Source organism: Plasmodium sp. gorilla clade G2 (genome assembly GCF_900097015.1).
Source record: "Plasmodium sp. gorilla clade G2 genome assembly, chromosome: 14".
Taxonomy (NCBI): Eukaryota; Apicomplexa; class Aconoidasida; order Haemosporida; family Plasmodiidae; genus Plasmodium; species Plasmodium adleri (nom. inval.).
This window is the reverse complement of record NC_041706.1, coordinates 50,001-63,592: the sequence shown is the minus strand read 5'-3', so window position 1 is coordinate 63,592 and position 13,592 is coordinate 50,001. Positions and strand designations below refer to the sequence as shown.

The following is a 13,592-nucleotide window of genomic DNA, read 5'->3' as shown; positions in this document are numbered from 1 at the left end:
TTTGCCATATTTTAAGAAAAACTTAAAAGAAAAAAATAGAATGAAAAATTTTAAAAATATATACATTTATATGTTACTATATATATATATATATATATCATATTTAAATTGGTAAATATATTATGAAAAATCCTGTGGAAAAAAGAAAAACACCTATTTTTAAAGTATATATAAATGGAATATAATATTTTCAGATTTGGTCAGTCTTCTTTTTTTTTTTTAAAGAGACTAAATATTGATTATATGTAAATTAAATCGTATGACGGGGAGAATTAAAAAATAAACGTATTTTTTTGTTTTAATATAATAGTATTATATATATATATATTATTATATGACATCATATAACAGTCATTTTGGTATTAAAAAAATAAAGGTGAAAAAGGTATACACAATTTATTATAATTTATAATAAATCATTATATATATATGAGTACTTTTTAAGAGTATATCGTGGATGGTATTTTTTTCTTTTTCTCTTTTTTAAATGATCAATACATATAACAATAAATGTTAAAAAAATATATATAGTACCATTAATTATTTAAGAGGTTTTAAAATTACATTATATTAATTTATAAAACAAATATATATATTTTTTTTAACAGGCAAAAAAAAAAAAAAAAAAAAAAATTACGTTATTCCAAATGAAGCATTTTATATGTATAAAATAAAATAAAAGTTTATATATATATATATATATATATATATGTTATTTTATTATTTTTTTTTTTAAATGTAATTAAAAAATGAACATATATAATAATATATAATAAATATATATAATATATGTACATGTCAATATAATCGTATTTTATCTTTTGTTTAAATATATATATATAATAAATATTAAAGATAAAAAAAAAAAATATATTATGAATATATATACAAAAATGATAACATATATATGTATATTATAATTGATTAATAACATTATTAAAACTTATAAAATCTAGAAATGACAGATTATTGGGTTAGTTCGAAAAAACACTATTGTGAAACGTGCAATGTATGGATATCGGGACATAAAGTAAATATAAAGAATCATGAGAAAAGTGCTAGACATATAGAAAACTTCAAAAGATTAATAAATGAATCATTCAAAAGAAAAGAGAAAGAAACACAGGAAAAAGAATTTCTTGAGAAAGAATTAAGAAAATTGGATGATATAGAAAAAAAATATCTTTTAGATATAAACAAGAAAGATGAAAATGATAAATCATATGATTCATATGTATATAAACATATAAATGATAATAAAAATAATAACAATGATAATAATATTTATAATAATAATAATAATAATAATATTTGTAATAATAAATATATTTTAATGATACATGAAGATAATGGTTCTTTAGTTTTTTTTAATATATTAAAAAAACAATTGTTTTATGATAAACCAGCAGATTTTTATGAACCCTTACCTGAATATCAAACCTTTTCAGAACAATATGGATGGTATAAATATCTTGATAATAATTCAAATAATTTTTATTATTTTAACATATATAATTCAAAAAGTATATGGGAATATTCATCTCATAACATTGATTATTTATTAAATTATTTGAAAAAATGTGAGGAAACTAATTTGGCTAGTTTTAATCAGAATTACATGAACAAGTCAGGTAATTTAGGTTTTTATTATAATAATGAAAATATAAAATATGATAATATGAATAAAAGAATGACAAAAAATGATATAAGTTTATTATCTGAAGCGGGTAATAACAAAATAAAAGATGAAGAAATGAAGTTAAAAAATGTATATGATAAAAAGAATAAAATACAATTAAATATTCATATGGATAAGAAAAATGATAAGAGTATGGTTAATAAGGAAAAGAATAATTTCGAAACTGTAACAACAAATGAACATGATATTAAGAATGTTTTTAATAAGGGTGATACAAAAAAATATGAAAAGGAAAACGCAAATATTAATAAATTAGATGATGAGAAAAAAGAAAAATTAGAAATTGAGCATATTAAAAATGAAGATAAAAATAAAAGTGACGATTTAAATGAAAAAGGAAATAATGAAATGATAATTACTTCAAATGATGAGACATCCAAACCAGGAGAATGGGAAATAGTTGAAGGGAATCAAATTAATAATATAAGTAATGAACATATTGAAGAAATATTTTATAATATTAAATCTAAAGAAGAAAGAGAAAAAGACAATTTAGAAGAAATAAAAAATAATATTCGTTATGAATATTCCTCTTTCAATGAATTTTATGTAACAAAAAAAGAATTGGATAATGAAGATTTATTTTTAAGTAAAGAATTTGAATTTGTTGACAAGCCAATATATAAAAAGGTTATTGATAAAAATGCAAACAAAAAAGTAGACTTTGCAAAGAGAACTATAAAGGCTATAAAAAATAAAAAAAAAATAACATAAGGGATGTTATTTTGGTATGTCAGTATTTTGAAAAATGTCAAGGTTTAAAATTTTTGCACATAAATAAAAATATATATATATATATATATTATACCATAATGGTTATTGAATATTTTTTTTATGAACTTTCAGACTTCATGAAAATAGCATTTGTTTTTGTATTTTCAATTTTTTTGATTTAAAAATTTTTTTTTTTTGTGTGTATAAAAATATATATATATATATATATATATGTATACAATATATTCCTTTATTTCTTTATTTTTTTTTATTTTTTATTTTTTAATTTGTTTACTTATAATTTTTTTTTTTTTTTTTTCTTCACAAAAATGACTTATTATAAAAACCCTTAGCAATTTTGTGGTAATTTAAATTATATACATATGTATATATAATATCTCGTATGTAAAAAAAATATATTTACAACAATAATAATAAATATGTTAATAAAACGAAATAATATAATATAATAATAATATAAAAAATGTATTATTATTTTTATTATATATTATAAAAAATTGTTCAATATAAAATATAATAATAATAAATTTAATACACATAATAATTGTAATAATTGTATTATTTGAAATTATGTACATGTAAAATAAAAAAAAAAATAAAATAAAGTTTCTGACATATATATAATATATATATATATATATATATATGTATTTATGTATGTATTAATAAATTAAATAATTTTATATGAAATATTAAAAAGAATAAAAATATACATAAGATAAATATAAAAATATTTTCAGATATATTTTTTATTTTATTAAAAAGATAAAATTTTGTTACTTTTGCTTAATATAATATACAATAAAAGGGGAAAAATAAAAAATGAATTTCTTTATGTTAAAGAATAATATGAATTTATAATTATAAGTATATAAAATATATATATATATATTTATTTATTGCATTAATAAAATATTTTTTATGACATTTTCTCTATTATTATTAGTTTATTAGAAGAATAAAAAAAAAGGAAAAATAATATATACATTTATAAAATTTTAATAGAAGGAATAATTTTAAAAATAGGGGAAAACAATATATAATATAAATATAAATTTATTTTTTATATGTATTATATGACTTACTGATATTAAGAAGGTTTTATATATATATATATTCCAATAAGAAGAAAAAAATTTTGGATGTAATATTATATATTATTGTATCTTTACAATATAACAAATAAATATAATACATAAAAATAATACATATATATATATATAATATATGCTAGAAAGTTAACTTTTATTATTATGCACACAAATATATTTATACATATTATATACTTTTAGATCTGATATTGTAATATTTATTACATATATTATTTCTTTTTATTATAATATATTTCTTTTTATTTTATTATTATTTTTTTTTTTTGTTGTAAATATTAAAGTAACAGAGAATGGATAACTTTGAAGAAATCGAAAGAAGCTACAAAGAAATTGAAGATGAAATAATAAGAACGATTGATGATTTGTGCGGTGGTAACTACTTAAAAATAAAGGATGAGATTATAATGCCACATATGAGTGATGATTTGATTAATAAGATAAAAATATTGAATATGCATATAAATGATAAGAGTAATGAAGAGTTATTTGAGAAGAGGGTGACAAATGAGAAAGTGATGCAAATAAATGATAAGTTGATTTATTTATTATGTGATTATTATATTAATAAGAAAGAGATAGATAAATTAATTGAGTTCACAACAAGTAATGAGAATTATTTTAATATATTACCTCAAGCAAAGACAGCTAAATTGATTAGAAATATTGTTGAGAAGATATCTAAAAAGATACGTAATATAAGTACATTATATATTATATTTAAGAAGTATATGAATTGGGCTTATGAGAAGAAAAGGAATTTTTTAAGATGTAGAATAGAAGTAAAAATAATAATTTTATATATTATAAAACAGAAATACAAAACGGCTTTAAGTCTTATTGATAGATTATTAAAAGAAGTAAAGAAAGTTGATGATAAAACCTTATTATTAGAGTTATATATTGTTCAAACGAAGATATATATGTTATTAAAGAATTCAACAAAAATGAAAGCCTCATTGACATTTGCAAAGAATATAGCAAATACAATAAATACCGCTATATATATTAATAGTGAGATTGATTTATTATCTGGTATATTATTTATATATGAGAAAGATTATAAGAGTGCATATATATATTTATATGAATGTTATGAGACCTTATATACATATATATATAATAGTCATAATAATACAATTGATTTTTTAAGTAAGAAGCATAATGATTTCTATTCTGTAATAATACATAATATTATAAATACAAGTACTATATCATCTCAAAATAAAACAAAGAGTATAAGTCAGATAAGTCCCTTTTTATTATCATTTTATACATTCTATGAATATTATGATACAAGCAATAGTATATTATCATTAGATGAGATGAATATTACATCAAATAATGTAAATTTAATATATAGTGATGTGATATGTAAAATATCATCATCATATGAAGAACTAGAAGAAGATAAAATATATTGCATAACAAATCCTATAGAACTAAATTATGAATTAATACAAAAATTGAGTATGGATACATATGGAAATATAATAGAAACAAAAGTGGATACAAGAGAAAGTATTTCAAATGGAGAAAATGACAACAAAGAAAATATGAACAACAACAACAATAATAATAATAATAATAATAATAATAATTATTATAGTTGTAGTAGTAGTAGACGTTGTTATAATAATTTTTTTATTTTACCACCCAATTATGATTCAAAAGGTATAGTCAATTTTGGTCTTAACTTAAATATAGAAAATGTGAAAATTATAGTACCTTTAAAATATATGCTATTATGTAAAGTATTAGAAGAAAATAATAGAAAAGAAATAAATAATATATTGTGTGAAAATAATAAATTAAATTATGTACCTCATAAAGAAATACAAATTTTATTAGATATATCAAAATCATATGAAAATAGATCATTAGATGTTTTTGAGAAAATTATAAAAAATAGTTTATTCCTTATTAATATAGATAAAGTATTATATAATTATCTAAAAGAATTATACGAACTGTTACTAGAAAAAAATATATTAAAAATTATTGAAGCTTATAGTTGTATTGATTTAAATTATATAGGAGAAAAACTCAATTTAGATATTAATAAAATTATTTCAAAATTATCAGAAATGATATTAGATAAGAAATTAAATGGTACTCTTGATCAAAATGTTGGAATATTAATTTTATATGACGACATGCCAGAAACCAAAATGTATCAAAATGTTTTAGATATAATAAATAATTTAACTGAGTCTGTAGATATATTATATGAAAAAGCTCAATTGACAATATAATTATTTAAATGGACTATAAAGCATAATGAGACCCTACATGATAAATGTTATTAATGTGTTTTTTAATATAATATTTTTAAATCGATCTCTTTTTTTTTTTTTTTTTATTAATATTATTAATCCATATAAGTATAAATATATTGATATATGGACACGTGAATATATTTATATATTTATATATTTATATATTGATGTATAAGTATTATATGTGTGAATGTTTAAATTTTTTATTTTTTTTTTTTTTTTACATTGAATTATATATATAAATATATATGTGTATATATTTATACATTTATATGTTTTTCTCTTTTTTTTTTTAATTTTTCAACATAAACCAAAAAATAAAAAAATAAAGCAAAATAAAACAAAATAAAATAAAATAAAATAAAATGATATAAAATAAAATAAGAGTGAATTATATGAATATAAATAAATAAATATATTAATATATATATATACATATTATATATATTATATTCAGTTTTATTCAAGAAACCAGAACATTGGACCCTCCCCTCTGGAGCCATCGGTCCTTTTAGGCATCCATGGAAATGAATTTGATTTATTTTTAATTATGTAATTACTTCCAAACATACACATCCCACAATAGAATATAACAAATGACCATAAGAACCATACAATAGATACTTCTAATTTATTTGCATCTTTCATTTGTTCAATACTTGGAACAATTCTTTGTGGTTGTTTTTGTTTTAATCTATTATATAATATTAATCGAAAAACATCTGTTCTTTCAGGTCCATGAAAAGCACTACCTCTTAAATTAATTTTTTTATTATTTTTAGAATGACTAGAATTTATATCATCAATGGTTATAATATTTCCATGATAGGATGTGTTTAAATAATTAAAGATATCATTTTGTTCTTTACCTATTTGTATACTATTTGTTTTTTCTACTGGATAGATAATATTTAATAAATTATTAGGTGCCAAATATTTCCACTGATTGAAATCATGCCACTTACCTAAATATATATGATTCCCTGCGCATTTTATCTGACTGAATTTTATAAATCCTGAATACATTCTATTTAAATTATTAAAAAAATAAAAAAATAAAAAAAATAAAAAAAATAAAAAAAATAAAGATGAATGGGGGGGGGCCCACGAGGGCGTACTCAGACTATGCAAAAATAAAGAAACACACAAAAAGGAAATAATGAAATATGGCATATATATAAATAAATATATATAAATATATATATGTATGTGTTATTTTTAATATTTTATTTATTTATTTATTTATTTATTTATTTATTTTTGTTTTTTATTCGTGTTTCCATTTTATAAAAAAAAAAAAAAAAAAACATATACTACATCAAATGCATATTTTATTATAAACACACACACATATTATATATAATATATATAATTTTATATTACCTGTTTATATATTAAAAAAAATAAATGAAAAGTTTAAAGTTCAAAATGAAAATTTTTTTTTTTTGTTCATAATTATATATAAAAAAAAATATATGTATATATTATATTTTATACTATAATTTATTCAGTTCATTTATAATTTCCATTTATACGTGTATTATTCACATGTATGTAATATATTCAAAAAAAAAAAAAAAAAAAAAAAAAAAAAAAAAAAAAAAAAATTGACACATATATATATATATATATATTTTTTTTATTTATTTAAATTTTTTTTACTTTGAATTAGTGTATTTATTAATGATTGATGAAAAAAAAAATATATAAAATAACAATATCTATAAGGTTGTTATTATATCCATTTTAATCATATACCAAGGTTGCTACATCCAGATTTAAAATATTAACATATGTGTCATCTCCAAAAAATTGTTTTAAATTAGGTATGGTTCTTCCCTTATCACCATTTACAAATTCTTTAATATATAGTCCTGATTGAGCTAATAAATATAATAAAGAAAAATGTTCATGTAGATAAATTAATTTAAATTGAAATATTTTCCTTTCTCTATTTATTAATGACCTTCTATGAAGAACTCTAATTGGTGTTTTCTGCATAATATTTAATACATATGTTAATGTTTGTGGTTCATAATTATATATTTGTTCATTAATTTGTTGTATTTTATTTTTATTCATTTTAGAAGAATGATAGATGATACATTTATATTCTTTTTTTCTTTCTTCTCCATATTTCATAAGTTTTTTTACTAACTCATAATTCGTACTAAAACTTAAATTGTTTAATTTAATTTCAGTCAATTGATTAATATCATGTGGATTATTATTTATATTGTTGTTATCATTATTTTTTTTCATTTGTTCTTTTTTTTCTTTTATATTAGTAAGGATATTTGTTTCAGTGTCCTTTTTAATATTTAAAGAATACATATAATTTGAATTATATTTAAATGAACACATATTTGAAAAAAGGATTTCTAATTCCTTATTAAAACTATAAGAAATGGGTAGTTTAAAAAGAATATTTAAATTATATATATTATGAATAATATTTTGTGACATATCCGTTATGATATTATTATATGATTGTTGTTTTAGATTTTCAATATGTAAAAATATGTTCATAAAAATATTTTTTTTGATATCTAAAATAGATAAGGAATTATTTTCATCTTTTTCTTTAATTAATGGATATATATCATTAAATTGTAAATTTTGTTCTTTAATATCATTTTGATGATGATTATGAGTGTTATTATCATATGGTAGGTTTATATTTTTTTGTATCTCATTTTTTAAAATATTTTCATTCTGTTCTTTTTTAATTTTATTTTTATTTTCTTGTATAAGAAATTGGTTATATTCTTCTATCGTTTTTAGATTCATAGTATTATAATTTTTCAATCCTTTTTGTTTATTTGACAAATTACTAAAAAATAAAAAAAAATTTAAAAAAGAAAATTTGGTGTCTTTTAAAACATAAACGAATGGTCTTCCTATATTCATCATTCTTGCATCTTTATCTTCTCGACCTGATCCTATAAATGTAGATGTCGAAAAAGAAAAAACATTATTGAAAATATGTGAAATACATTCTTCAATTGATAATACGCTGTTAGATATATTATTTATTACCCACTCTGTTTGTGATATTTCTTTATTATATTTATTATAATAACCACAAATACATAAATTATTAAACGATATATACATCTGATAAGTTTTAGATTCATTTAATATAACTTTTTCTTGTTCGTTATAATGAGAAGGATTTTGTGTTGTTCTTATGTAAGGCTCCCTTTGTTTTATATCACTTACTTCTTTTAAATCTTTATTATGTCTTACCATTTCATGGTTATCTGCGTTATTGTCATTATCATTATAATTGTGTTTATTATGTGTATATATATTAGTTTCATCATATTTATAAATATTTTCATTTTTACATCCTTTTTGATTGTCTTTTTTTCTTTTTTTATTATATCCTTTTCTGTGGTCACTAACAAAATTATCATTTTCAGCATGTGTTACGTTGTATAAATGTATATCATCTAAGTTTTGATCGTTTATATGTTCTTTATAATTTATTTTATTATTTTTATGATCACATATTTTATTTCTAAAAACTAACACTGAATTGTCATACAAGGTTGTAATAAGATTGATTTGATAGTGGTCAAGATTGAGTGTTTTAAAGATGTGATTATAAGAAAAAAACATGAATATATATATGAGAAAATATGAGAATATTTTATGTATTCTATTATTTAAATAATGTTGATGACTTTGTATTATATTTTGTAATACGATAAACTTTTTTATTTTAATATAATACTCATTATAAGATTGTAAGTTGAAAAGGAAATTACTATTTAATATATTATTTACATATAAATAGAGAAGAAAAAATATGATATCTACATTGTTTGTATAAGATTCGATAATATATTTCATATTATTAATAATATTATTTTTTATATTTTCATCTATTATAATGAGTACATCGTCTACATATTTTGTAAGATCATGATGAAATTTGCTGTTCTCATTATAGAATAAGATAATATCTATATTATGTAACCCATAACATTTTTTGCATACATAAAAATTGATATATATATCTTTATATATATCTTTAAGGGGGCAATTTTTACTATCTGCTTCATTTTGTATATAATCTAAGAATTTTTGTTTATTATTTTCTAAAAAGGGTGGTTCCTTTTTATTATTACATTCTTCTTTTATTTTTGTATCATCATTTTTTTCATTATAATCTTTTAAAAAATATTCATCGAAAAATAAATAGTCCTCTTCTTGTGCATCTTCATAAAATATAGAACATCGAAAGCAACAATTAGTCATAATAAAACAAGTGATAAAATATATATATATATATATATATATATATATATATATATATATATATATATATTAAATATTTATATTATATTTATATTATATTTATATTATATTTTGTAGTTTCATAATTTTTAATACTTGTTATGTTTCTATTAATTTCTTGAGGGAGAAAATTCTGGACTTTTATATATAAATATTACAAATGTTATACTTTTATTAATACAAAAATAAAAAAAAATAATGATAATAATAATATATATGATGACAAGTATCTTTTGTTTTATATCTACAATAAGGATAAGAACAAAATATTCTTAATATTTTTTTTTTTCATTTGATTCTTGTTCCCTATATGATGAAATATAATTAGAGAAGTATAAATATATATGTATATATATATATATATATATATTTATATATATGTATTTATATGTATTAATATTTTTGATAAGCATAATTTAAAATGATTTATGATTTTTTCTAATATATATATGTATTATTATTTTTATTTTATTTTTATTTTTTTTTATTTATTGGAGAAAAAAAAAAAAAAAAGAGATACATTCATGTGTATTATACAAATTATTTTTTAGTAATTTCAACATGAATATTTTATATTTTTTTAAGCATCTATAAAGTTGAAAATTTGAATTGAATTTAAAAGGTTTTAAAATAAATATCATTAAATAAATAAATATATATATATATATATATATATATATATATATATATATATATATATTTATGTATCATATAAATAAAAATGTCAAGTAATAATAATTTGAATGAGCAGGAGGAAATATTGTTTTTCTATGAAGATCCCAAATTTTTTGATGAGAACAATTTATATCAAGTAAATCGAGCACCCTGGTTTTATCATCTGGTTAATGGTAGGTTTATAAAAAAAGGAAACAAATATAGGAACAAAGAATTGTTTCATAAAATATATATAATATATATGTATATATATATATATAAGACATAAATATAAATTATATATATATATGGTTTTATTTTTTTTTTGTGTTAGTGCTGGGATTAAGAAAGGACGATTTTATGGAAATAAAACATATAGTAGAAGATAAAAAGAAAAACATATTGAATCTTATTAATTATAAATCATATACCGACAACTATTTAAAAAAAAATGATACGATGAAAAATATGTTATGCGCTTATCTATATTCTTGTAAAAAATCATTATATGAATATTCTAAAAATATAAATTCTGAACAAAATATTCATTTTGTTTTTACCTTTGGAAATATAACAGCAGATTTGGTAAAAAAAAAAAAAAAAAAAAAAAAAAAATTCAATATTACATGTAATATATAATATTTATTGTAATTACATGTAATATATAATATTCATGTATGTCATATTATTTATTTTATTTGTCTACTTTTATATTGAAATTAATTCAGGATTCTGTGTGCTCATCTATCATTTATAGTTTTTTTTTATTCATATGGTACTCATTAAAGACAAATTTAATTGGGAAGAAAAAAGATGACCCCATAATGTTTTTTATACCTGTTATTAATATTAAGAAGAATGATATGAAACTTAAAATATTGGTAATATATATATTCAGAAAATTATTAATGGAATATATATATATATATATATAACGTTATGTGGGTATTTTTATTTTATTTTATTTTATTTTATTTTTTTTTCCCATTGTGTAGATTATATGGTGGTTGGAAAAGTGTGGGATTGAAAATCCTGAGGAGCTTTTAATTTTTAACGATGACCTAAATTTATTAGAAGTAATATAAAAATAAATAAATAAATAAATAAATATATAAATGTATATGTATATATTATATATTTATATATTTATATATTTATTTGTTTATTTGTTTATTTGTTTATTTGTTCATTTGTTAGGTTTTAAAAAATGAAACTAAGTATGACGTCTGTTTGGTCGATTTTAACAAGTCAGAAAATAATTGTGTATAGTAAGTAATTTTAATTAAATATATCCTTCATAAATATAATAATACATATACATATATATATATATATATATATATATTATATGTTCATTTTATTATATATATATATATTTTCTATTTAGCAATGTAAATAATGTAAAATCTATTATCGACCATCACATATTAAAAGAAGAATTAAAAAATAGGAAAATAACAAAATCGGTGTTTCCAATATATGTGTGCAGCTGTATGGTTATAATAGCTTATTTTGTAAGAATATATATATATTAAAAAAAAAAAAAAAAAAAAAAAAAATATGAAACATGAAACATATATTTATATATTTTTCTCACACATTTGTATTTTTGTGTAGTATAAATATTCGAGTGAATTTCTTGGAGTTTCTCTTTTGAATAGAGATATAATGTGGTTAATATATGGAACAATGTTAAAAGGTTATCATATGAATAAAAAGTATAAAAAGTATATAATATAAAGGAATATATAATCTATATAATTTTGTCATCACATATATATATATATATAGAATATATTCGTAAGTTCTTGAAAAAATATATGCAATTTTTTTTTTTTTTTTTTTTTTTTTTTTTACAGATTCTAATAATTTTCCAAAACATGAATTTTGTAAAAGATGGATACAAACGTAAATTACATTTACAAAAAAAAAAAAAAAAAAAAAAAAATTAAATTAAATTAAATTATATGATTTTTATAAAACTGCACACGTTATACTTTTCATATTACTAATTAGATTAAATCTTACAAATAATAACAACGCCTATATTATTCTTTTTAATTTTTTTGTAGAGATTTAAATATATATTTATCTATGAAGAAATATTTTAGAATACCTGATATAATGGATATATATATCACTCAGAAATTTAATAACATCAGATTTTCAATTGACTTAAAAAAATTTGTACTATATTAAATAAAAAAAAAAAAAAAAAAAAAAAAAAAAATATGCATATATTGTATGTATAACGGTTAAGTAATATTTTGAGATATATGTTTATTCATTCACTTTATTATTATTTTTATTTTTTTTTTTTTTTTTTTGTTTAGGGAATAGAGAATTTATTATTTGTTGATTACAAGGATTATAATTATGACATCCAAGGAAAAAAATTCACAGTATGATTATAAATAAATATATATATGTATATATGTATAATATTAATATTTTAGTGTGTATATATTTTTTATTCTTTTATATACCTACAATTATGTAAATAATTTCTCCCCTTATTCTTAAAATGTCAGATAAGAATTTGTTCCTTAGATTTTAGTGTTGAATCTATTTTATATCATGAAAATGTAGACAAATTAGTGAATAAAATGGTATCTAAAAAATATATAGATAATAAAAAAAAAAAATAAAATAAATAAATCAATGTATATATATATTAAATTACAATTTGCTTTTAATAACTGCAGTGTGAACTTTGTGAGGAAAATAAATTTGCTGCTTTTATTTTGATGGGCTCATATATGATTAAATATGGTAAGGCAATAAAATATTAAATTGTTATTTCAAATATGG

General features: G+C 17.9%; 5 protein-coding genes across 5 annotated transcripts in view; 3 read left to right on the top strand and 2 right to left on the bottom strand.

The window, feature by feature from the left end:
• Positions 1 to 958: 958 nt before the first annotated feature.
• On the top strand, positions 959 to 2,413 carry PADL01_1401900 (U1 small nuclear ribonucleoprotein C, putative; the record flags this gene model as incomplete). The annotated part of the gene is made up of 1 exon (XM_028684288.1): positions 959 to 2,413. One exon carries the CDS (start codon positions 959 to 961, stop codon positions 2,411 to 2,413), a length of 1,455 nt encoding a protein of 484 aa, XP_028540381.1.
• A 1,423-nt stretch (positions 2,414 to 3,836) lies between these two features.
• Positions 3,837 to 5,798, top strand: PADL01_1401800 (26S proteasome regulatory subunit RPN6; the record flags this gene model as incomplete). The annotated part of the gene is made up of 1 exon (XM_028684287.1): positions 3,837 to 5,798. The coding sequence occupies one exon, from the start codon at positions 3,837 to 3,839 to the stop codon at positions 5,796 to 5,798; it is 1,962 nt and encodes a 653-aa protein (XP_028540380.1).
• A 483-nt stretch (positions 5,799 to 6,281) lies between these two features.
• Positions 6,282 to 6,848, bottom strand: PADL01_1401700 (conserved Plasmodium protein, unknown function; the record flags this gene model as incomplete). The annotated part of the gene is made up of 1 exon (XM_028684286.1): positions 6,282 to 6,848. The coding sequence occupies one exon, from the start codon at positions 6,846 to 6,848 to the stop codon at positions 6,282 to 6,284; it is 567 nt and encodes a 188-aa protein (XP_028540379.1).
• Positions 6,849 to 7,568: 720 nt separating this feature from the next.
• PADL01_1401600 (conserved Plasmodium protein, unknown function) lies at positions 7,569 to 10,088 on the bottom strand (the record flags this gene model as incomplete). The annotated part of the gene is made up of 1 exon (XM_028684285.1): positions 7,569 to 10,088. The coding sequence occupies one exon, from the start codon at positions 10,086 to 10,088 to the stop codon at positions 7,569 to 7,571; it is 2,520 nt and encodes an 839-aa protein (XP_028540378.1).
• A 760-nt stretch (positions 10,089 to 10,848) lies between these two features.
• Positions 10,849 to 13,592, top strand: part of PADL01_1401500 (conserved Plasmodium protein, unknown function) — a gene marked incomplete at both ends in the record, with an annotated part of 3,221 nt that continues 477 nt past the window's right edge. Inside the window, 12 exons of the mRNA XM_028684284.1 lie at positions 10,849 to 10,975; positions 11,116 to 11,366; positions 11,510 to 11,662; positions 11,777 to 11,857; positions 11,979 to 12,049; positions 12,169 to 12,295; positions 12,399 to 12,480; positions 12,641 to 12,689; positions 12,854 to 12,968; positions 13,115 to 13,183; positions 13,313 to 13,390; positions 13,487 to 13,553. Coding sequence (XP_028540377.1) covers positions 10,849 to 10,975; positions 11,116 to 11,366; positions 11,510 to 11,662; positions 11,777 to 11,857; positions 11,979 to 12,049; positions 12,169 to 12,295; positions 12,399 to 12,480; positions 12,641 to 12,689; positions 12,854 to 12,968; positions 13,115 to 13,183; positions 13,313 to 13,390; positions 13,487 to 13,553 — 1,270 coding nt within the window. The remainder of the gene's footprint in view (positions 10,976 to 11,115; positions 11,367 to 11,509; positions 11,663 to 11,776; positions 11,858 to 11,978; positions 12,050 to 12,168; positions 12,296 to 12,398; positions 12,481 to 12,640; positions 12,690 to 12,853; positions 12,969 to 13,114; positions 13,184 to 13,312; positions 13,391 to 13,486; positions 13,554 to 13,592) is intronic.